General features: G+C 41.0%; 2 protein-coding genes across 2 annotated transcripts; one reads left to right on the top strand and one right to left on the bottom strand.

Annotated features, from left to right (window-relative positions):
* Positions 1-1,870: 1,870 nt before the first annotated feature.
* hpdl (4-hydroxyphenylpyruvate dioxygenase-like) lies at positions 1,871-5,265 on the bottom strand. The gene is made up of 5 exons (XM_063482844.1): positions 4,404-5,265; positions 4,150-4,316; positions 3,921-4,072; positions 3,289-3,416; positions 1,871-2,789 (listed from the first exon to the last, which is right to left on the bottom strand). Exons 1-5 carry the CDS (start codon positions 5,156-5,158, stop codon positions 2,585-2,587), a joined length of 1,407 nt encoding a protein of 468 aa, XP_063338914.1. The 5' UTR covers positions 5,159-5,265; the 3' UTR covers positions 1,871-2,584.
* A 289-nt stretch (positions 5,266-5,554) lies between these two features.
* zranb1a (zinc finger, RAN-binding domain containing 1a) lies at positions 5,555-21,891 on the top strand. Its single transcript, XM_063482843.1, has 10 exons — positions 5,555-5,962; positions 6,419-7,271; positions 11,486-11,673; positions 12,832-12,985; positions 13,875-13,946; positions 14,680-14,878; positions 15,568-15,688; positions 17,117-17,246; positions 18,253-18,482; positions 19,766-21,891. Exons 2-10 carry the CDS (start codon positions 6,443-6,445, stop codon positions 19,979-19,981), a joined length of 2,139 nt encoding a protein of 712 aa, XP_063338913.1. The 5' UTR covers positions 5,555-5,962; positions 6,419-6,442; the 3' UTR covers positions 19,982-21,891.
* Positions 21,892-23,775: the final 1,884 nt, after the last annotated feature.

The raw sequence follows: 23,775 nt of genomic DNA, 5'->3' as shown, positions 1-23,775 counted from the left end.
AACTTCTTAAACATATAAAACAGATGTGTGCTTGTGGTCGTTGTACACTTTTATCTTTTTATTTAAACAAGTATTTTTACAAGAGGTGGGTATCTCACCTTAAAGTTGGTTTAGCTCACTGTTTGTTTAAATATGGGTCCACTGGATGAGCCAGTGGCAATTCAATTCATAAAGTCCATGCTTTTTCTATGCATTGTTAAAGGACTGCAAATTATCATCCCTGTCCCATAACATTATGTACAGTAAATCAATATATTTCCTAGGAGCTGGAATTAATATAGTGGGCCTCAGAAGGGTGGGGAGCTGAGGCTCACCCCTGGCAGACACTATTGTTAATCAAGGAGTAACATCTGTTGTGTGCCTCTAATCTCCCCCAGACTGTCAGGCTGTCCTCCTCGGTTTTAGACTGTCTGCCTTTTGTGTTAAAGGGCACCCAGGATTTGTCTCTTCTACTATCCGGGCTAGAGTTTTGGGGGTTTTCACAAAATCCCTATAGAGAAGGTATTTAGCAAACAGATAATAAGACAAACTTTTGGCTTTTCTGTTTCGTAGCATTAAAAGTCACTCTTTAGGAAGAAAGTACCTTGCAGAACAGGGGTGGAAGTCTTCCTGTTCAACAGGTTTGCTAGTGTGTGTTGTGACTGTCACAACCAGGGGGCAGTATGCACCAATTATAGTGTAGGAAAACGCTACAAAAAGTAACCTGGAGTGTGTTTGCTGATGTAGCTACAAATTATGTGTTTTTGCATATTTCTTTATGATTTTTGTTAATAAATCTGTAGCTAGCATATGGTTAACAGTAAATAGGGAGTTATCTTCCAGCTCCATTTACTGAGACCCCATGCAGAATGCTATACGCCATCTGGGGTTCACACTGTGGCTGGAGACAGATGGCTAAAAGACTCCTGTTACAGGAGCCATCCCTTCTCAACTTTAATGAACAGTTAATCCTCTCTATCACACAGCATAATTTCCTATTATATCAGATAATTCGAAACAAATGCAATTAAAATTAAACTTTAGAAACTCATACCATAGCACAGCCCAGTTCCAGTGGTGAACGAAGAAAGGGGAGTGCATCTATTTTGTATGTGCTGCTTCAGTTTGCTTGTTATGTAATCGAAAAACATAAATCCTTAATACAGAACCAACATTTTTAAAATGCAGTTTGCCTGAGCAGGTGACCCCTGATTAAAGGAAAAACACTGACACCATTTGTCAAAATGCAGAAGTACATTCATTTCATAAATTGCCTGTTGCTGAGTTTTTATGTTTTGGTTTGTTTTTTACAGTGACTCTCTGGTGTACTCAGTAGGATACTGTAACTACAGACAGGGCATAAAAAGAACATATGGCTTTCATGGAAGTCCATTAAACTTCACCGCTTCTCATCTATCCCACTAATCCTCACCCATAATGTTTATAGCCAAGTTAATTGAACTGGCACATCTCTGTGGGATTGGAGATCCCTTCTAAGAGGTTCTAAAGCCACTTTTTTTTTTGCCAAAGCATGCACATTGCTAAAACCACCACAGCTTCTGAAAGAGGTGCAGCTGTTTGACCAGTAACAGTTCTTCAAGTGACTGTGTGGGTGGGTTATTTAGGGGAAAATTTTCCACCAACATAATGTTTACATAATGAAGTGAACAACAAATAATAGTTTGGGATACATTTCTACATTACAAGCCAATGAAGTGGTCACTTTTCCTTTTTTTCTCATATGGACAGTGACTTTGACTAAGTAATGCTAATGCATTAAATCAATTAATAATACCGTAGTATAAAATGTAAAAAAATAAAGAAAGAAATATTTCTCACTTTTCCTGCATTCATAACTATAAGCATTATAGTAAGCAAATGCACTTAAATGTTTTAAGTGAAAATACTTTAATATACAGTGTTATTATAGCACATTATACATTTAAAAAGCACACTATCGTTGATGCATTAGCAAGCTTTCAGTCTTCTAGCAGCTTGAGCTTGTTGTGCATACTTCATTGAATATATGTGGAAGTGGTGTTCAGACACTTTACATATATATACTGCATTAACAATGGAGAACAAGACACTGCACCCAAAAGCATTGCAAAGAAAAAGTACCGCATGCAAGTGCTACTATCAAAATATAATGTAAGTAACTGTAAGTTCCAGTATCTTTAAAAATTCTAAAATGCACTGGCCAGTGTTTGTCTAGGAAGGTCTAAGAGGTTTTAAGTGTGCTTATTCTGAAGTTTGGCCCACACAAGAAGAAAAACGGAGCACAATATTTTGAAGCCAGCAATTGATTTTCACAGTTTACTGTGAGTCAAGTTTATTGAGGTTACTCTGGAGCAATGTGGTTTACTTTGAGACAGTGAAAACAAAGACATTCTTTTACTCCTACAGCAAGTGTCTTTTGTTGTATCATTTCAAGTACAGAACACAGCACCCATTTCAACAGATATGAATACATTATATAATAAGTAATGTGTCATCAGTGCAACGAGGGACTTTTTAGAGACTAATTTAAATATTTCATATGTTTTTCAGTAAATAGTGCAGCCACATGAAATAAAATAACCTGTTATAGAAATGTTTGGAGTGGCTAACTAAGAGCAGTTTGCGCAGTTTTTGAGGATCCCTGAGGTTCTTGACGATCCACCCTCTCATTTTCCATGTACGCCTGCACTGACCGCCACAGTGCCTTGATGTTCCCCTCGCCAAATCCCGTTGCCCCTCTTCGCTCAATTAGCTCGAGAAAGAAAGTGTTCTCAGCAAATATGGGCTTGGTGAACACCTGTAGAAGATGTCTGAAAGGGGAAAAGCAGCACAGTAGATTCACTTTCAGCCTCGGGACTGTTTCCACAACTTTTCATTGGTGAATACAAAAATAAAAAATTGTGGTGCATGTCTTTCATCATTATTGCTGCAATTTTAAAGGAAGTCGAGCAGTTTTCACGTGCATGTTGCAAGCTAAACGGGCTTCTGTAATTGTACTGAATAGTAAAACAGGAACATGTCCTCATTTTAATAGAGATGACTGATAAGATTGCTTGCTGACATTGAGCAGCCATACATCACACAAAACTTTCACAGTGTTTCACTTATTTAATAAGATATTGCCGAAGATAGTATTTAAACATTTTGCTTTGTTTTTATAAAAATGCAGAAGGACTAAACCTTCACAAACTGTTTTTTTCCTCCTTATGTAGAGAAAGATGGTTAAAAAGAAACCATCGACTAAAACAATTTACAAGAGAGGCATTCTTTGAAGGCTGTGAGAGATTACAACTCTTGATTGGCTCTTACCTTTTACTTTCACTGGATGCTCTCTGTGATAAAGGATCCTGGTGCAGGTCTGTATCCAGGAGAATCCCATGCTGTGCCAGCATCTGGGGGCTGTGACCTGCTTCCTCTATTTCCTGCTGTTTTCCCAGCTGCCACAGCGCATGGGATGGGTTTAAAAAGATGGAAAATTCCTTTATTTTTGAACTTATTACAAAGTCCGTAATTATAGTGTTTGCGCCTGTGATTACTGGTACAAAGCAGACCCTGTTCTCCTTCTGTGTGGTGATGGCATAACCTTGAAAAGTGTGATAATGACTTGGATTATGTGTTCTAGTGGGAGAGGTTTGCCTTCAAAGCCCTCTTTTCTTTGATATCGTTTTCAGCCTTAAGTCGCAGTTCAGCTAGGTTTTAGGCATAACTACTTTGTTAAGTGTGGTAATATATCATGGTTTGGATCAAAATGTACCCTTTTAACAAGATCTGAAAAATCTCTGAAAGCCTGCCTTGCAGGAAGTATGAGGACAAACTTCTCCCTAATTCCCAAAATTTTAAAATCCAGGCCAGCTATGTAAATTAAACAGAACTATAATATGAAAATATGAATAAAACACAGATCGCTTCTTGCAGTGATTATAGTTCAAAATCATTCAAACCTGAGTGTAATAGGCTGGAGGAGGGGAGGAAAATTGTACGCCAGCTTCAGCCATCGTGTGCGCAGTAGAAACAATGTTTTTGGTGTACAGCCCAATGTGCTGGATCCCTGGGGCCCTATGCTGCTCCAAGAAGGTGTCAACCTGGTTCCGGCCTGACAAAGCAAATGCAAACAATGATGGCGGAGATCATAAATAGTGGCTTAAATTAGAAACTAGGGGTTTCTATTACCTTGTTCAGGCAGTGATTCCGCAATGACAAACTTGCAGTCAGGCTCCTTTTTGCCAGCAAAAGGAAGAGCGATGCCTGCTTTGCTGCACTTCCAGTACTCCATGGCAGTAAGTCGAAGCCCAATGCCCTCCTGGTTTATCACAAAACCTTCATCCACGTCTTCATTACTATTCAGGAGAACAAACAGCCTTGAGATTACTGACACCACACTGGGGAAAAGATATGACAACAAATGCCTCGGAACAGTTTCTCACCTATCAATGAAAAACCTATGAAAACCAAAGACCTTCTCGTACCACCCCATGACCTGGTGGGTTGTCTTCCTGGGGCAGGCATAAGTTATGTGATCAAAGTGTGTGACAGGACAAGACATGTCCTCTTCTTCCAAGCTCCAGTCCTTTTCAATGACATCAAACCCTGGCAAAAAGACTCCTTCATAGTTTGTCTTCTCAATTAGCGTGTGACACACGTTTCCCACAATTGATTTTACTACCGAGTAGGTGACAGGACCATTCACGTCCTCAACGGTGGTGGGAGGCACCAAGAAATTACAGCCCAGATCGCGAAGAACCTTGAATGACCTTTGGACATCCTCTACCTCGAAACACACGTTGTTTACAGTATCCACCGGATGAAGAGGGCTTAAATCATAAAGACATCCCAAAGAATTGTTACCCTGCTTGTACTTCTCCAAGTCAGCCCGCTGTGGATCAATGGAGTATCTGTCAGTTGATCCCAGTATCCCTTCATTCAGCCCCACTCTGCTCTTACTGGGTCTCTCATTTACGACGAAAACTGCTGCTCCTTTCCTGAAAGCAAACTGCTTGGACTTGTCAGTTAATCTGGCAGCAAATAAATCAAACTTGAATTTAGAGACAAGGTCATTAGCTATTTTCTCCGCGTTAGAAACGTGGAGCGAAACGTGGTGTAACCGGCTCAAGAAAACAGCCATGTTTTCAGTGACGTTTTGAGAGGGGCGTGTCCAGAGAAAGCGGAACCCTTGATTCATAACCGAAAAGCCTATTTTTTTCAGTTACATCAGCATATAGTTAATGCTTTTTCTATTCTTCACAGCTAGTTCAGAATTTAATTGGAATGTATTCGAAATATAATTTAAGAAATTAAAGAGTTTACAGACTCACCATGGTTTCTATGCTGCTTATAAATATCGGATTTAATATACATACGGATAATGTCATATTTATGTAATCCAGTTTTCTATCCCAATCTTTGGGGACATCTTTGGGGATGTGTAAACTATCCAATCGCAAATGTCTTAGCATGACTAACATCAACATGTTTTTGTCTAGTGCAGTGTACCTAAAAATCGACAAAATATGCAAAGTATTTCAGCGACGTGTTTATCAACTCTTTCTGTGTCCTAAAAATTAAATCTCCCAGGGCGTTTTGACTGTTCCGGACGTTCCTGAAGGCAACACAGTATTTTACCTTTGTCCAATCACGTTGAGAACTCAGCCAGATGATTGGTGACGGAGGCAGGCCAGCGTTTATTTTGGCTCTGCTACTCATTTGTCTCGCTGTCGCCGCCATTAAACAACACGGAGGCAATGTAAACCACGGAGAGTCGCGGATTTAAACGATGATTCGAGGTGTTCCAGGCTTTGCCGGGGATTGCTTTGTTCCGCCAGTGGTTAACGAGTCCATGAAGGTAAACATGTGAGAGGGCAGAGGAGTCGAAATCATTCGGATTGGGAAAGGTTTGATTGAGCCGGAGGAGGAGGAGAGGAGGGGAGGGGGAGTGAAAGAGAAGGGTTTGTTGTGGTTTTCGGCGGCGCAGCGCAGTCACGAAACGGTAAGATTACCAAATTTTTCTTCACATGAATGAAATTATGACCTTTTCCATGACTGTATGCTCCGTCGTTCGCGTTAACCGTTGGATTTGATGGCAGCTAGCTCTATATATGCTAGGAGGTTAGCTCAGTAGCTAGCAAGCTAAAGCTAAAGAATAAAAACATAACTGTAGAGTAACGCAATAGTGTCTTTAGTCAGATGAGTTAAAAACGCGCTGTTAACCATTCTTCTTAGAGTTACGGATTATTAAGGATTAAAATCAAACCCTCTAAAATGTAATCTTGCCAATGTGTCATTGAATGTGCCCGATCAGCTGCAGGTTAGTTTACAAACTGCTGGAGCATGTGCTGGACGGAATTCTTATATCTAAACACAATGGTTTGTAATACCTGCTTATTCTAGATTATTCTCAGAGCTATTGTTTATGTCTCAACTCTAACGGGATTTTTCACAACAGTGCATCCAACTAAAGTAGTCCACAATGACGGAGCAGAGGATAAAGTGGGCCTGTGACTACTGCACCTATGAAAACTGGCCATCTGCAATCAAATGTACTATGTGCCGTGCACCGAGGTTGAGGGGACCCATTATTACAGAGGAACCTTACAAAAACAGTCCTGATCTGGACCCCGGGGTGGAGTGGGAGCCTTCTAGAAGTGAAAGTGGCAGCAGCCTCCTCATCTGTCCCGATTCCAGTGCCAGGCCTAGAGTCAGGTCACCCAGTATGGCTGAGATTGCCAATAAGTGGTCCTGCCAGATGTGCACCTATCTGAACTGGCCTCGTGCCATCCGTTGCACACAGTGCCTCTGTCAGCGCCCGAGGACCAGCAGCCCCACTGAGTCCCCCCAGACGTCAGGCTCCAATGCAGGTTGCCGCCCTGCTCTCCACTCTCCTGTGGATACCTGTGAGGAGTATAATGACAGAAACAGACTCAACACCCACCAGCAGCACTGGACATGTACCGCCTGCACTTACCAGAACTGGCCCAGAACTACAAAATGTGTGGTGTGTGACCTCCCCAGGCCCACCAACCAAGAAGCCATAGAGCTGGCCGAGTCTGCGGAGCCCTCACCCGTAATCAACGAGCAAGACAGGGCTCGGTGGAGGGGCAGTTGCAGCGAAGGCCAGGGGCAAAGGAGATCCCCTCCTATGCCCAAGAGGGAAGATCATGTCACTATGGATTTCCAGAGGATAGAGCTTGCAGCTGGAGCCATGAGCAAAGAGGAACAAGAAGTCGACTTCAAGAGGTTAAAGCAGATTAGGAACCGAATGAAGAAAACTGACTGGCTGTTTCTTAGTGCATGTGCTGGTGAGTTTTTTTCCCTTTCTACAGGAGATCAGTTGGTTCATAGCAAATGAATGATGTGAAAACGTGCTTGTTTCTTAATTTTGTTTAAAAAGAATACATTCCCCTATGTTATGTTTTTCTTATAACAACACTTTTTTTGTGTGTGTCTGTGATGTCATGCTAAGCGACAGCAAAGCATTGTACTCCAGACAGAGGTGGCAGTTATTGTCCCAAAGGCAACACATTTTCTGTGTTATTACATTGCAGATGGTGCATCACTCTGCAAAGTGCCAAGGTTGCACAGCACTGAGAGCCACTTTGTGTTTTATAAATGAGTGACGGCATGACTCATTGTTTAGTCTCCAAATATTAGAGTACAGAAGAAATTCCTGCTGTGTTATTTCATAGGGCGGTGCCATCAGGTAAATACTGCTGACTGCAATGAACAAACCATAAAATGTGATAAAAGGGAAAGTAGGAATTTGGTCCAACTCACCACTGATGTTCCCAGTGCTTTTGCTTGGGCTCTGAGAGCATCTTTGAGCAACTGAGAGGGTGTGAGTGCTTCCCAGCTGGTGGGGATGAATGGGCCGTCTGGGCAGCGTAGTGCAAGTGCAGCCCATGGAGCAGAGAGTCTCCTGGCTCACAGTCAATAGACCCTGTAAACAGTGGCGCGTATGTGCTGAACAGGGCCCCCCAAGAGGTAAAAATAACATTGACAGCACATTAAAAACAGTCAACAAAAAACAGAAGGAAAAAAAAACCATGAGTTCAGCACATGATCAACGCCCCCTTGACCTTTGCACTGATTGAACTTGGCAGTATTTTTTTTGTCGTTTTCTTTTTTTCCCCCTCTCCCTACCCCTGTCCTTAATACATGAGTCTTCCCATGTCTTTAACTGTAAATATGGCTTTGCCTTTTTTTCTTTTCTTTTCTTCTTCTTCATACCATGTCTCTGACTCTTTACGGTTATACCGCATGTGCTCTTCAAAGTGTTTGTCAGTGGAGGAAGTGCCTGAGTCGAGTATGTTATGGCCAAGCACTTCCTCAGGTCTGAAAACACGATCTCACTTCACTTTACTGTGTTCCTGCAGTTCTACTTTAACGTTTTTTGTGCTCCATACAAGAGCCAAAATCAGATGATTCCCATTGATTGTGCTTTCCCACAAAAGGAAGCGGACATGTTTTTGTATTATGGTTCTTTTGTTTCAGTGAAAAACCTAACTGGTGTCTCTTGCTGTTTCCGCTCTGTTTATATTTCGATGCTGTTCCTGATAATGTGGTGTGGGAGAAAAAAACATTATCAAGGACCTCTGTTTGTTTTGCTTTCAGAAGATTAAATTAATCTCGACGATGAACTGAGTTTTTCAGATGATTCAAAAAATGCAAGCCCACCACTTTGTAGTAATTATGGTGAGAGATATCGAGAAACAAACACAAACAGTCATCGATTTCATTTGTTCCAGCACATTACTTTTAGATAACCATAGGTTACTGTGGAGCAGCTGATTGAGAAACGATGTCAGACCGTGTATTTGTTAAGCGCAGACTAATATTAGCTCAAAGTCTTTCACAACCTGCATGATGTGCATTGATCAGACTGTAGGCACTGCTGGGATCAGACATGCTCTCATGAAGCTGACCTTGTCAAGCATGCAAAGGCAAAATATTCTGACATGTTAGTTCACTGAGGGCGTAATGAGGCGTTCTAGTTGGGATAAAACCACAAACCATCATGCCTAAAGACCTCTATGACCCATCTCTGGGTGATTGGGTCATTATGGGGACTAATATTACATAGCCTAATCTTTTAATGGGTTGCAGTTGCTTAAACTTAAATGTCTTCATTTACATTAAATAAAAGGACCCATACAGCGCTCTGAAAGATAAAATACTGGTCAAGAAATCTGGTTTGCACTAATGCTTGCTCACCATGCCAATGCAGATTACTTGACCATCCAATTACTTGTTTCTCGGTTGTAGGAAAGTCTTTATAACTTATCTTTTATTGAGTTTGTTTTATATTACAGAGATTGGTATGAGTCACACAAGAAAGGTCTTTTGTTGCAAACCTAGCTTCCTTAACCAGTAGGGTATCTCTCCATCTATCCATTCCCGTTTATCAGGGACTTGATGCAGCAGTCTAATCAGTGATGTCATGGGAGACAGCCAGGTGAGAAACATAATCTCTCCTGCATGTCTTAGGATTGCACTGGGTCTCCTCCCAGTTGGATATGCTAGAATCCCCTCAACTAAGAGCCATCCAGGAGGTATCATAGTCAACTGCCTGCACACTGACCCTCTTTTGAACTGCCATTCTCTTCATCCTATCTCTAAGGGTACACTAGTTGCAGATTGCTGATAAAAGCAGCGGAAATGAGCAATCACTTCTTTTGGGTAACTACCCAGAGCTCACGGCCATAGGGAAGGGTAGGAACATGGATCGACCAGTAAATCAGCAGCTTCAGCTTGACGCTGAGCTCACTCTTCACCACAACAAACTGGTTACAGCATGCACATCAGTGCAGATGCCGTCAGTCTCCCACTCCACTCTTCCTCCAGTTGCAAACAAGATCCTGTGATACTTGAACCCCATGAACTGCCACTGTTTTTTGCGTGACATTTGTGCTGTTGCGTCAGGGAGTAAGTAAATTTGTCTTGGGTCAGGTACCAGACTGCTATGATGATGATGATAACAAGAATGTAAGGATCCTAGCTATCATCTTGGTGAAACCTCGTTGGTCCATTGCACTGCAGTGCATGCTTTATTGGGAACATCACTGTTTAAAAATGTAGTGTGCTGCTAGTAGTTCAGCATCTAACCACATGCTTGGGTAACAAAATATTGAACAAAGAGAAACCATTAAGCTGACCGATGGAAATGTTTTTTAAGTTCATCACGTTTTAGTGCAGGCCTTTCATATTCTGTGAGGCAGCCCACATTAAGTGTACTGCCTCACTTGAGCACACTTGATGTTGGCCCTCTATTAATGGTAATGGTTTGGAAGAACAGAGCCCAGACAAAGGTTTACGGTTTGTTTATCTAAGTCTAAATTTAGCAAAACTGCCTGTATTCACTGAAAACGGGTCACCGCATTCTTGAGTTCCTTTGAGGTCTCCCGCATAGCAACAGCTATTGCAACTCAAATCATTCTGCATGTATTTATAGATCTGTTTGCAAAATGTCACCCAGTATGTGTAAAATGAGAAGGGTCATGCTTGGAATGTTTTAGTCCAGATTCACTCAACTGTCCTCTTCCCTGCCTGAGAGAACATCCTGATGTAAGGCAGCCAGTTTAAATAAAGCAGCTCTTCCAGTGTCCTGTTTGCTACCTAGCTGTTTCACTCATAACAGATGTTGAGACTAGTAGGTTCAACAAAGACTGCACAGACTGTCCTATGTGTTACACAGCTCTCTGATAGCTGTACATTACAGCTACACTGCTCTGTCTGTTCTGCTATGTAGTAGCCCGACAGTGTGATAACTGTTCTTGCACACGGTTAGCTCGTGGCTACATCTAAAGGTCATCAGAGCTGTCGATTGACGTCAAGGCCCTATATAATTTTTTTTCCTCTAGTTGAATTTGTTTTACAAATTTCTCCCAGGTTTTAATAATAATAAATTGTGACTTGCGATGTTGTATTAGCACATTTAAAGCTGTCTGTTACATCTTGCTTCTACTACAAGCATAGACATGGGGATTGAAGCTGCTCCAAAAATGTATCTAAACCATTTTTAAAATGGATTTTAATGTTTTTTTTGTTTTTTGTTTTTTGCTGATACATGTATGTTCTTTTGATTATCTTTTGAATACACTCAGTTGCTTGTTTCAGTATGCCTAAGTAATACTAATCCAATCTTATTAAATTACTATAGCAAAGTAATAAAGGCTACATTGCAGATGGGTTATGATGTTTACAAAGGTGTTGAAACTTTTATGGTCAGCTCTGTGGTTGGACTTTTAGTGCGGTTAAATGGCTTGTGTTGTATCACTTAGTCTTCCCTATATCGATGCACCGCACTTGAATGTGTATGTCATGTGATGACATAAATGGCCGACTATGTTGACATGAGTCACTCTATTAAAGTTTGGTAGGCTCGCTACACAAAATCCTAGAAAAGAAGCTGTGTCAGTAATATTTAGGCACTGATTCATCACTTTTAACAGTTGTTTTCCATTATTTTTCCTTTTTATTTTTTTTTAACCTTCCGTCCTTCCTTCCTCTCCTGCAGGCGTTGTGGAGGGAGACCTGGCGGCAGTAGAAGCTTATAAGTCATCCGGTGGCGACATTGCCCGACAGCTCACTGCAGACGAGGTGCAGCTCCTTAATCGGTCCTCAGCTTTTGATGTAGGCTTCACTCTGGTTCATCTGGCTATTCGCTTTCAAAGGCAGGACATGCTCGCCATTCTGCTAACAGAGGTAAGCATAGTCTTAAATCTTTGAGCATAAATTTGCCATAAGTCTTGCCCTTTATTATTAAACTTATGTTTTTAATTAAAAAACAAAAACAAAACAAGTTTCTGCATACAAACAGAAAAGAACAGGAAGCGAGATTGGATTAGTCAGTTTGAAAATTTAATCTTAAGAGGATTTATGTCAGTTTTTATAAAAAGATCCTAAAAATTCTAACATGCCTGTAAAGTCTCTTTATGTTACAGAAACTGTTCATTTTTAAGTGCTTTTTTTTTTGTATTTCTCATTCTCAGCCTCAACAGCTTATAATTGCTCCTTACCAAGTGTACTATATAATGAAAAATAGATGCTTTTAATGCATAGAATTACAGCGGAAAAGCACTTTTTTAGAATTAGGGGGGTATTAGAATTGCTGCTATTCTGTCATTGTTTCTTATGGGGCATGATAACAGAGTTGATGTGGTTTCGGAGAGCAAACAGTGATTAGGAAAAGGCACAGGAAGCATGTTGGCAAGCATAGAAAGGCAGGTCTTTACTATGCATGGGAGAGTTTGATCCCCAGTATGACAAATGCTTGGGTGGGTAAGGTGGACCAACATCCTCTTTTGTGCTGTGTGAAATGCATGGGAACCATGTCTCGACACCGTATGAGTTTGTGTCAAGGATCTCGTCTCTGTTTGAGAAGATTCACTAATACTACTAAAACTGGAATTGTGAGTAGGTGTATACCACTCCGTATACAGGCTTGACAATTCAAAAACAAAATTGTGAGCAAGAGAAGACAACACAGTGTATCTGAGTGCACAGGATGGCAGCGCATTCACTCTCGGCATGCAGTGTGGGTGAATACAATGCTTCTGTTTAATAGAATTGGCACTGTGCCTGCCCAGCTTTTGATGCTAACCCTCCTGGCGTGCTGCAGCTGATGGACAACATCTGGCGCGCTACAATAATGTCGTGGGTGGAGCTTGCGGTTTTGAATTTTCATTTTGGGAGGGCAAGCATTTAGCATAACAAATCTTTTGGGCTAGTACATTTGCAGACGTATCTTAAGTGTAGATAAGTTAGCTTAGTTTTAGTTATATAGTCCAAAGTTCACAAATTCGTTTAATCTTTTAATTTCATGTAAAATAAAAATTGTTAATCTGTGTGCATGTCTACAAGGTGAGCCAGCAAGCAGCTAAGTGCATCCCTTCCATGGTGTGTCCCGAGCTGACGGAGCAGATCCGTAGAGAGCTTGCATCTTCACTACGTCAACGTAAAGGAGACTTCACCTGTTACTTCCTCACCGACTTGGTCACTTTTACTCTGCCCGCAGGTACTTGGGTCTTAATGATTATACCACTTTTTTATTGGTGTGTGTTTGTGTGTGTAATCTAACCTCTCCTCCTGTTTATCCCTTTATCAGTTTTGCTTTATGGGCCTGTGCTCGTAGAAATATACAATTTTTCCTGTAGCCTCAATAAACAGCTCAGATTAAACTCCCACCCCAACAACCAGTCTTAATATTTGTCATGACTGACACTGAATATTACTGGCTCAATTTACCCTGGAAGCAAACAATGGGGAAATAATTACTTTTGTGCTCTTTGGGATTCTATTCATGGCTTCTTATTTGTAGAATTTTCTTCTACACAGTATAAATGTCTAAATTGTCGATGTGTGAACTTGAATGTAAGAATAGGACCCCGCCTCGTTGCACAGCATTGCCCAGAGAAACATCAGCTTGTCCCTGTGGCATTATGTCTTCACTGAAACGACATGCACTTTACTTTTAAGAACACCCACTATTCTGATCTAGTCCTGCTGCTGCCCCTGGGAGCAAAGATTATGCAGCCTTCGCATATAAATTAGAATTTTTGTGTGTGTGTGTCTAATGCCAAGCATTTCACTACAGAGTGAATTTGGCCCGAGGCCAGCTGCAGGGCACTCGCTCTCTCGCTTTGTCTGTTTGTGTCTCTCTTGCTCTCAGACAAAGCCAGTGCCATTCACTATTGAACCAGAGAACAGCCACCAGTGTTCTGGCTTTGTGTGTGCACAGTTCAATACACAGAGCTTGTATTTACAGTGTGCCATTGACAAAATGCCATCCAGTGAAGAACATCCCCTCTGTGTGTCATTACTGTAGCATTTATGTTGCCCTCGGCCTTGTCTACCATTAGGTTATAACGAGCATGAAAACCTATCTTTCCCATGTTTCTCTGCAGATATAGAAGACTTGCCGCCCGCTGTCCAGGAGAAGTTGTTTGATGAGGTGTTAGATCGAGATGTGCAGAAAGGTACTGAAGATGTCATTCTTTATATCCTGTGTCATATTCTCAATCTGTCCAGTTGCATGTTTTAGCCATTAATTCATGTCCTGCAATAGAAGGGACTTTAAACTAGCATCTTCCCTGCCTGTGTTTTTCTTCAATCAGCGCCGCACCTCCTGCTTCATCTTCTGTTCCTTTTCTAATTAGGTTAATTGAGCTCACTAGTTTCCCTCCCACATACTTATCTAATGTGTGTGTGTGTGTGTGTGTGTGTGTGTGTGTGTGTGTGTGTGTGTGTGTGTGTGTGTGTCTTGTGTTTCAACGAAGATATAAAAGGAGTATTATGACCCATTTAAGCCACCTTAAAGTGGGCTACTGGATAGAGCTGCCTTGAGTTTCTGGTGCAGAATATGATTGCATATTCAGGGAGATGTGTTTAATAATATTTCACGATGGGAAGAGAAATGCAGAAAAGCAGGTTTTGCATTTTGTAGTTTGTCCCTACAGAAATAGTAGCTACAGCAGCTGCACATCTGAAACACTTAACGCAGCATCTATGCAATCCCATGCTGAGTTTTTGGAAACACAATATTTTGTTTTTGATTCTTTTCATTAAATAATCAAATATATTAGCTGAGAAAATAAATGCAACCAGTGTAAAACAAGTTCCTCTTTTGTGTTTTCACTGCAACAACATGGAGCTTGATTAATTATTGTCTTAGTCCTCAACACCCAATCGCACATTTTTATCTGTCTATAGAACTGGAAGAGGAATCTCCTGTTATCAACTGGTCTCTGGAGCTAGGGACACGCCTGGACAGTCGCCTCTACGCCTTGTGGAACCGCACTGCCGGAGACTGCCTGTTGGACTCTGTCCTGCAGGCCACCTGGGGCATCTACGACAAGGACTCTGTCCTCCGCAAGGCTCTCCACGACAGCCTGCACGACTGCTCCCACTGGTGAGAGGCTCAGCCCTACACAGTTCCTGTAGTCTGATATTTGACACTTGAAAAGTTTCACAGGCTGCTCTCAGTTCATGTTGCATATTCAAAAATGGCCTCGTGTTATCTGCATAAAAACAAAGCGAGAGCAGACTTAGAACTGAAAGAAATAAACTGCAAACAAGACTGGACACATTAATAAAACAACAAAAAAAACTGTTTCTTTAAAGTCGTTCATCATTTCTCCCTCTACCAAGTTATGCTATTTTATTTAATTAGACTTTATTGTATTGATTCGATTCACTTTAACACAAGCACTTTCTTTTTTTCTTTGTGAATTTATGACCTGTTTAGATCATAATTATATTGATTCTAAAGTTTTTGCTATATTCTTGGAATATGAGTGACTGTAAACCCAGATTTTCAAACTGGTGTATAACAGAATATTCTTTCTAGAGGGCATGCCTATAGACTAAACTCATACAAGACAAAAAACATGGGTAAAAGTCCTTTTAATGAGCATTGTAGGTGTGTGGATTGTTCTGTTTATGTATAATTAAGACCTCTGGCACTTAAAGTGTAGCTCTTTTGAAGCTCTGTAAATGGATACATAAAGTAATCCATTCTATATAAGCAGGCTGAGCTCGAGGTCACCTTTAATTCAATAAGCTTTGAAAATAGTATAATAATATTATTTTTTTAAATAGGTTTTACACACGCTGGAAGGAGTGGGAGTCATGGTACTCGCAGAGCTTTGGTTTACATTTCTCCCTCAGAGAGGAGCAGTGGCAGGAAGACTGGGCCTTCATTCTGTCTTTGGCCAGCCAGGTAATTACCGTATGTTGTTGTCTCTGGTTTACAGCCTACCTTCACTTCCATTGAGTTTAAAGACAGTGGTACATTTTTAATTTTTTAATTTTTTGGTCTACAAAAGAAATAAAAGCTGGAAAATGATGTATAAATTGATGCACTAACAAAGGCAAAACGGAAGGTTTATGACCCAAAACGTCTGTCTCCAAAATATTTACATAACAATAGTCCCTTTCCTCTCTTGCATTGTTTGCATATTCATTAGACTCTTGCAGCACTCCAGTCAGCAAAAGTGTGTGAGTCATATTGCAATAATTGTGGAAAACATCAAAATTGCAATGTATCGCCTGTATTTGATCAAGGAAAGGCAACTCATAAGATAGTTGGATGCATTTATATTTTGCTCACTCAACTCAAAAACTGTCATTTACAAACAACTATCCTCAAAGAAACTCAATATGCACAATTAATACAGTTGAACAAATATCAATTAAATAAGCCCTTTTACATTGAAATCATTTGAAACTGTCTTTTCAAAGCTAAAAGCTGATCTGCTTAATATCTTGACATGAACAGAATCAGTCTGTTCGTGGAGCCTCTTCCATCTGGTCTCTAACACCGGGTAGTCGTGTTACGTGCACAGCGCTCACTCCGCCGCCTCAAACAGGCCGATAGGTTATCTCGTCAGTACGGGCGTGCGGTTATATAATTCAACAGGCTGACACCGCAGTTGCAAGTAGATTAATTGTGCTTGCCAACTTCACGACACCACCAGCAGTCCAAAACATATTTTAGTGTAGCTATTGATTTGCTGTTTTGTCGGATTCTGTTGCTGCAGTGACCTCGACCACGGTTTGTTTTTGTTTGTTTTTTTAACAACTCTATTTGAGGAAATAAAGGTCTATGTGGCCTTTAAATATGTGCATTAGTCTAAATGGGAAAAGACAGTCGGAAGGGTCGCACTGTGCATGGTGGATCATGTGTGAATGACAGATAGGACATAAGCAATTTACGGCTGATCCCCTAAGATGAAGTTGTAGACAGCTGATCTACCGGCACGCCTGCTGAAGCAGCAGTCTCTCTCCCCAGCATGTGACCTTGGGATTTACAGGCATTTAGCTTAGAGCCACTCTACCAGCAGCACAAACAAACACAGCAAAAGCTACCAAGTGATGACCTCGTCTCAGGCTTTGACAGCAACGGAGAGATGAGAGCCGAAGGATAAAAACCAAGCTTTTTAAATCCCATCCCACAAGGCTGAAACTTTGAAACCCCTTTTTATGCGATAGATCATTGCAGCTGTAGAATATTTAAAAGTGCTTATGTAATTTGCCCAATGAGAAGGAAAGAAAAGCGTTCATACTCGTGCATAAGATACTTTTCTCTTTGCAGTATGATCACAATGCCTAACTATTCTTATGCTTTTTCTTTTTCTCCTCTTTTTAGCCGGGGGCCAGCCTAGAGCAGACCCACATTTTTGTTCTTGCACATATTCTTCGAAGACCCATCATAGTCTACGGAGTGAAATACTACAAAAGTTTCCGTGGGGAAACGTTAGGATACACTCGTTTTCAAGGTGAGGCATCGTGTGGCTGTAATACAAAACGGTGTTCTCAACTCAGATCCTGAACTTCTAAAGGGTGTCAGATCTTGGGGAAAAAATGGAAACAAACAGAGTACTGACACTTGCTGATAGGTATGTTTCTTAATATTTATTGATGTGACTATCAAAGGTGAAGCTTTGGACCCTCGTGTGTGCACTGTAGAGGGTGTAGTAGTCACTTATGTTACAGCTCTGCTAATAATTAGAAAGTTTTTTCCTCTCCCCCAGCGCTATCTGCTTGGTGAAAAGTTCATTTGACCACAGTAGTAATTTAAGCAGAAAGAACTTTTTAAAATTGAGTGGAATTTGTGATAAACTGACCCCGGTGAGCTTCGCTGTTTATTTCTAACACTACTTTATCATGGCGTGAGCCAGCTTTAAACACCTGCAGCAACACCACATGAAACAAGGCCATTAGAATTACTCATACAGACAGGCTATTGTGTATGAGATGCAGAGTGAGCACAGCTGGAGTGCATGGCTGCCAGAATATCTTGACCTCGTTCGGTGTGTTGCACTGATAATTTGAATAAATAAAATGGTCTCTGATGCCTCGCTGTGTATCTGTTCCGTTTAGGGTGCAGCCTGGTTATGATGGCCTGCCTTAATTACGGTAATTATGTGTGTAGACTGAAACCATAGCTTTTGTCTACATTGCACGCTAAGTGTTTAGTGATTGCTGGTGTGCTTTTGGAGCTGGAAGCTGGCCTGTCAGAAGCCAGAGGGGCGAGGGCGGGTGCACTTCTGAAAAAGCAGAGCACCAGGCTGCACCGCCGAGCTCGTCTCTGCTCACAAAGAACCGGTTGTTTTCAGCGGGCTAAAAAGCAGCCGCCTCTAGCGTCAGGTCAAATTTGAGAGTGCGCTCGGCCGTGGCTGACATTTGCACACAATTTGAGCGAACAGTTGCCGAGCCTGTTCCTGGCCGATGCCTCGAGTGCTGTGGCGTGCAGCACATTTTGACTAGTTTGTGTGTCTTCAGGTGTGTACCTGCCTCTGTTATGGGAGCAAAGCTTCTGCTGGAAGAGCCCCATCGCCCTGGGCTACACACGGGGTCACTTCTCGGCCCTGGTGGCTATGGAGAACGACGGCTACGACAATCGCGGTGCGGGCGCCAACCTCAATACTGACGACGATGTCACAGTCACTTTGCTGCCATTGGTGGACAGCGAGAGGAAGCTGCTGCATATTCACTTCCTGTCTGCACAAGAGGTAGGAACTGTGGTTGTGCATTTTTTAAAAATTTTTTTTTTAATTTAACTTTAAAAAGCAGGTAATTTTGAGAAGTGTATTTTGATATTACTGTAAATATTTTTAAATACTTTACTGCTCAAATGAACGGTTTAGTGACTCTCTTTATTAATCTAAGCTGTTATTGAAAATACCTCTGCTCAATAATTTTTCCTAGTTGCCTGCTTTGGAAATGTAAATGTGATTTTAATGTACTAAATCCAAAAATAAATGCATAAATTTTTCCACTTTTTCATTATGTAACAGTTTAAACATTAGGAAAAAAGATCGATGGAGAAAATCTACAATGAAACATATTTGAAAGCATAGCTGTAGACTGAAGGAGCAGAGGTACAGAGGTAGATGAGTTTAAATACCTGAGATCAACCATCCAAAGGAATTGTCGTTGCACAAGAGATGAAGAGAATGACAGAGGAGGCAGAGCTGGAGGTGGCAGAGGAGGCAAAGGTCCTAATTTTTTAATTTTTATTTTCTAATTGGGAGTGACCAGGTCTAGTGGTTTGGAGATGTGCAGAGGAGGGATGGTGTTTGATTTTGAGCTACTGGGAAGGAGGACAGGAGGAAGACCACAGAAGATTCATGGATGTAATGAAAGAGGGGTGGCGTGACAGACGAGGATGCTAGGGGTAGTGTGATATGGAGGCGTCTGATCCACTTTAGCGGCTAATGAAGAATATTAGAAAGCCTAGCAGGGTTATTCCAGCTCAATTTCCAAAAAGAACTGTGCTGACTGTATTTAAAGCCCAGTCTGCCAGGCTAGGTTAAAATATTATGTGTAGGTGGGATGTTGGGTTGTGGAGAAACAGCAGTTGGATCAATTACCCAGTGTATTTTGACTTGTAGACAAGCTGGTTTCACCATGTGGCCATGTAATAATGTAGCGCACTAACAGATGTTATAACCCTTTACTTGTACCAGTTCTGAGTCACAGTACTTAAAACTGCATAAATCTTAAAATATGAAAAATCTACCAATTGTATTTAACACTTGTTGCATTTCATCAAAACTGAATCTACAGTTTAGATGGAGTGGCCTTTGTAATAAAAATCCCAGTTTTGGTAGCAGTGCCTCGTGAAACGACTAACAATCTTTAGCATTAGTTTCAGTGATTTCGGCTGTAGACCAGTTTTAGCTTTGTTTTTTGCACATTAGTCTTGATGCAGGAAAGCTTTTAACGTGTGCTATTGTGAGGTGAAAGTGTGGATCTGAACCTTACTAATAGCATGCTTTGTGTGTGACTTCAGATGGGCAACGAGGAGCAGCAGGAAAAGCTGCTGAGGGAATGGCTGGACTGCTGCGTGACAGAAGGAGGCATGCTGGCTGCCATGCAGAAGAGCTCTCGCCGCCGTAACCACCCCTTGGTCACCCAGATGGTGGAGAAGTGGTTGGACAGATACCGCCAGATCCACCCCTGTGCCTCTCTCTCCGACGGCGAGGAAGAGGACGATGAAGACGAGTGAGTGAGGGGGAAGTAGAGAAGAGAGAAAAGAGCTCTTAAATCTGTGGAATGGACATTATAGGGTCTGGGAGAGACTACCTTGCTATCTACATTCCCCCCCCCCCCCCCCCCCCCCCCTCCCTCCTTTCTCCAAAAATGTAAATCTTTAACTTGTAATAATGCATGTGTTCTGTGAGCTCTGTGGTAGAGAAGATACCAGCACCATCAAACAGAATCCCGATTACTGCTCCCATGAACGCAAGTCCACTTGGTTTGCCTCCCTATAGTCCTTACCGATTATCTTGATGCTTCCTGTCAAGGTAATTAACTCACCGTGAGAGAAGTAATAGCTCATATAGGAAAAATATACTGTATTTAAGGAAATCCTGAAGCTGCACTAGATGGCAAAGTTCATTTATACAGAATTGCCTGACAGAAATTTTTGCTTCAAACTGAGAGGATGATAATCCTTTTTGTGTGTGTGTGTGTGTGTGTGTGTGTATGTTTGTTTAAGGTTTACAGAGCACTTGTTTTCCTGATTGCTGATCCCCTCTGCAAAGCCCCATTTGATGTTGAATTTATTTATTTGTTTAGAAGAGTTGGCACGCGGAGGCGATACCCTTTGTTCTGCCCCGTTTTATCTGTTTTTTGGTTGTTTTTTTTTCTTCTTCTTTTTTTTTTTTTTTGATCCTTTCAGTTGAAGTATTGAAGTATTTTATTTTGCACAGATTATACCTAAATTCTGTGAGGGAGGGGAGGGGGGGACATACAGGCTTACTGACATTTCTATGTGTGACATAGTTTGTGTTTGAGTGGGTGGTGGTGATGATGCTGGTGGGGGAAAGAAAACCAAACGCCCTGCCTCTTTCAGTGGACAGCGTTAATATTAAATTTGACTCACTTGCACCTACTTACTTACTTGCATTGTTCATTAATTCCCACCGTCACATTCGTTGTTTAAATTGGTGACGCCACACACGCACGATTGCTTTTCCTTCCTGTTATAGCTGAACTCACTGGGTGACGGTGGATCGGGAATGTTTGATCGCACACAAGGACACAGCCAATAATGTTCACATTGTGCACCCACATCATCTAAATATAAGTAGGATCACTGCAGTATGGAGTTCTCTATAGTGCAAATAACGGTTAGTTTTAAAAGCATGTCATAAACTGTATATAAAAGATGGCTTTAGCCTCGGTACCGTCACTTATTGGTTAGTAAAGTTATGTTGTAAAGGCTCAAATTAAATATTTACATCTTGGCCATCATGGTGCTTGATAGTGGGGCTAATTTGGCCAAGAAAAATCCACATTCAGGACAAGATGGGCCCCACATTAGCTTTATCATTTTTAACTTGGACGTGGGCTGTAATTTGCAACATGCAAAACAACAGTTTAATAAAATTAGTATTTAATTTTGTCTAAAGTTTAAATTTCTGAATAAGACTTTTAATATTAATTAACCTGCAGGGTTCTTTTTGTAGCCAAAGAGTTTCCCCCTGCTGGCAATATGAAGAACTGCAGGTTTAAGGCGCTTTTCACTTATGTTCCATACATTCATCTTTTATATACAGTCTGTTATTTTACCCCCTCAGCAGGATTTTGTTTAAAACTTACAGAATTACTAGATCAAGAGAGGTTTATAAAAACAGACCTTTTTTTTTTTTCCCTCCCCTTTAAATTAATTGTTCTGGGACTAAACAATGTGGGATTGTTTTTGTTTTTCATTCAATAAGAAGTTATTTCTTGTAGCCCCAAGTACTGGATTTCATTCTATTTCAGTATTGTCTTTATCCCCCCCACCACCACCAAGTATTGGGGCTTTACACTTGTGATAAAGCCCTGATATTGTGATTTTTATTTTATTTTATTTTTTCATAATTATGAAATATACACTTGCTGATCACTTTATGAAGTACACCATGCTAATACCGTGTGGACTCCTTTTTTTTGCCTTCAGAATGACTTTCATTTTTCTGGCATACAATTAAAATTGTATTAGAAACGGTGCTCTGAGATTTTGATCATATTGACATAATAGCATCACACAGTTGCTGCAGATTTGTTGGCTGCACATTCATGATGCAAATCCATGATGTGAATCTCCCGTTCTACCACATCTGAAAAGGTGCGCAATGAGATCTGGTGACAAGCACAGCAGATTGTCACATTGAGAAACAAGTCTGAGAAGACTTGAGCTTTGTGATATAGCGTTATCCTGCTGGAAGCGGCCATCAGAAGATGGGTATACTGTGGTCAGAAAGGGATTGAGATGGTCAGCAGCATTACTCAATAATAAATTGGTACCAACAGGATCAAAAAGTACCAAGAAAATATCCCATCACTGATACAAGGAATGATGGATCCATGCTAAGAATTTGGTGTTATCATCTAAATGTTGCAGCAGAAATCAAGACATGCAAACCAGGCAACATTTTTCCAGTCTTCTTCTTCTGTTGTCCAATTTGACAAATCTGCAAATTGTAGCTTCAGCTTCCTGTTCTTATCAGACAGACACGGTATGTGATCTTCTGCTGTTGTACGCCACCTGCTTCAAGGTTCAATGCGTTGCGCTTTCAGAGATGCTCTTCTGCATGCTCCGTGCACGATTAATGCACTTTCACCCAGAGAAGTGCCACTCACCTTTCTTCTCTACTGTACGGGGAAATTCCCAGTAGATCAGTAGTTTCTGATATACTTACTAAAATCACCTTTCTTCTGCATTCTGCTGGGCTTTTGAAGGCCAATCTTGACTGTACATGGCTAAATGCCATTATTTTCTTGCTGTGACATTTGCTGAGTTAACAAACAGGTGTACCTAATGAAGCGGCCAGTGCATGTACATGACAAGTGAGTAAACTTGTTTTACATCAAAATCAAGAAGTCAGTACAGACGGCTGGTTCTCAGAATCGTATCTTTCTTTTCTTTTTCTTTTTTTTTCTTTTTTTATTTGAACTGCACTGAATGCTAAATGTTCACCTTGTACAAGAAACAAATACAAATACTCACACTAAAAACAAAAACATACTGCTGGCTGCCTCTTCTGCTATTGTTGGGACACTAAATAGGAGTTTCAGCTATTGCTCTTACAGAGTACAGGATGCCCCAAAGAACCTGGCCTTCATTAGAACAAAGGAAATATTAAGGAGCAGGTAGAGAGGGTGGATCACATAGGACTATGGTTATAGGAACATTTAACTAGGCAATACGAATCTAACAGGACTCCTCAAAACTCTTTAACACCAAAAAAATGTGGGAATGTGTCCTTTTTATAAAAATACCACGATGGAGAGGATGATGGAGAGAAAAATTCAATATTCAGACGAACCAGAATCAGTCTTTGTTTTTTCTTTTTTCGTTTTCCTTTTATAGACAATTATTTTGCGGGGGGGAGGGGCGGGAGGAGAAACAATATCTGCAAAAAAAGTGTTATTCCTGAGTCATTAAGAAACCATGCTGAATTTAACCCTTTCCTGTCTTCAGTGTGAAATGTGCTCACAGAAGGGACCGGGTCACCATGTCTAACAAGACTGCCATTATGATTAGTTAGCCATCAGACACTTCTCTGAAGAGAACTGGATGCATCGCTGACCTTTTAGGAACTAAAAGTACAAAATAACTCTTATTTTCAAAAGCTTCAGCTGCAATTACGTGTTTAATGAATGGCTTTAGTGTTAATCACCAACTGCTTTAAAAAGTAGTAAGTTGGAGACACTTAAAACTCAAAAATTCTCACACTGTGTACAAGTGCCCTCTAGTGGTGAAAAGCTGTAACTCCAGCTGTGACAGGTGTCAAATGTACCACTGCCAGG

The sequence above is a fragment of the Pelmatolapia mariae genome, linkage group LG8 (genome assembly GCF_036321145.2).
Source record: "Pelmatolapia mariae isolate MD_Pm_ZW linkage group LG8, Pm_UMD_F_2, whole genome shotgun sequence".
NCBI classification, from domain to species: domain Eukaryota; kingdom Metazoa; phylum Chordata; class Actinopteri; order Cichliformes; family Cichlidae; genus Pelmatolapia; species Pelmatolapia mariae.
Note: the sequence above shows the minus strand (reverse complement) of the source record. Positions and strands in the feature narration are given on the sequence as shown.

Excerpts from the sequence above, each read along its gene's own strand:
- hpdl (XM_063482844.1), bottom strand. The coding sequence starts at position 5,158 with ATGAATCAAGGGTTCCGCTTTCTCTGGACACGCCCCTCTCAAAACGTC. Across the intron at positions 4,317-4,403 it reads CATAGGTTTTTCATTGATAG|TAATGAAGACGTGGATGAAG; the intron begins GTGAGAAACTGT and ends TCTCCTGAATAG. Across the intron at positions 3,417-3,920 it reads CTCCAGCCTATTACACTCAG|CTGGGAAAACAGCAGGAAAT; the intron begins GTTTGAATGATT and ends GCGCTGTGGCAG.
- zranb1a (XM_063482843.1), top strand. The coding sequence starts at position 6,443 with ATGACGGAGCAGAGGATAAAGTGGGCCTGTGACTACTGCACCTATGAA. Across the intron at positions 11,674-12,831 it reads TCGCCATTCTGCTAACAGAG|GTGAGCCAGCAAGCAGCTAA; the intron begins GTAAGCATAGTC and ends CATGTCTACAAG. Across the intron at positions 13,947-14,679 it reads AGATCGAGATGTGCAGAAAG|AACTGGAAGAGGAATCTCCT; the intron begins GTACTGAAGATG and ends ATCTGTCTATAG.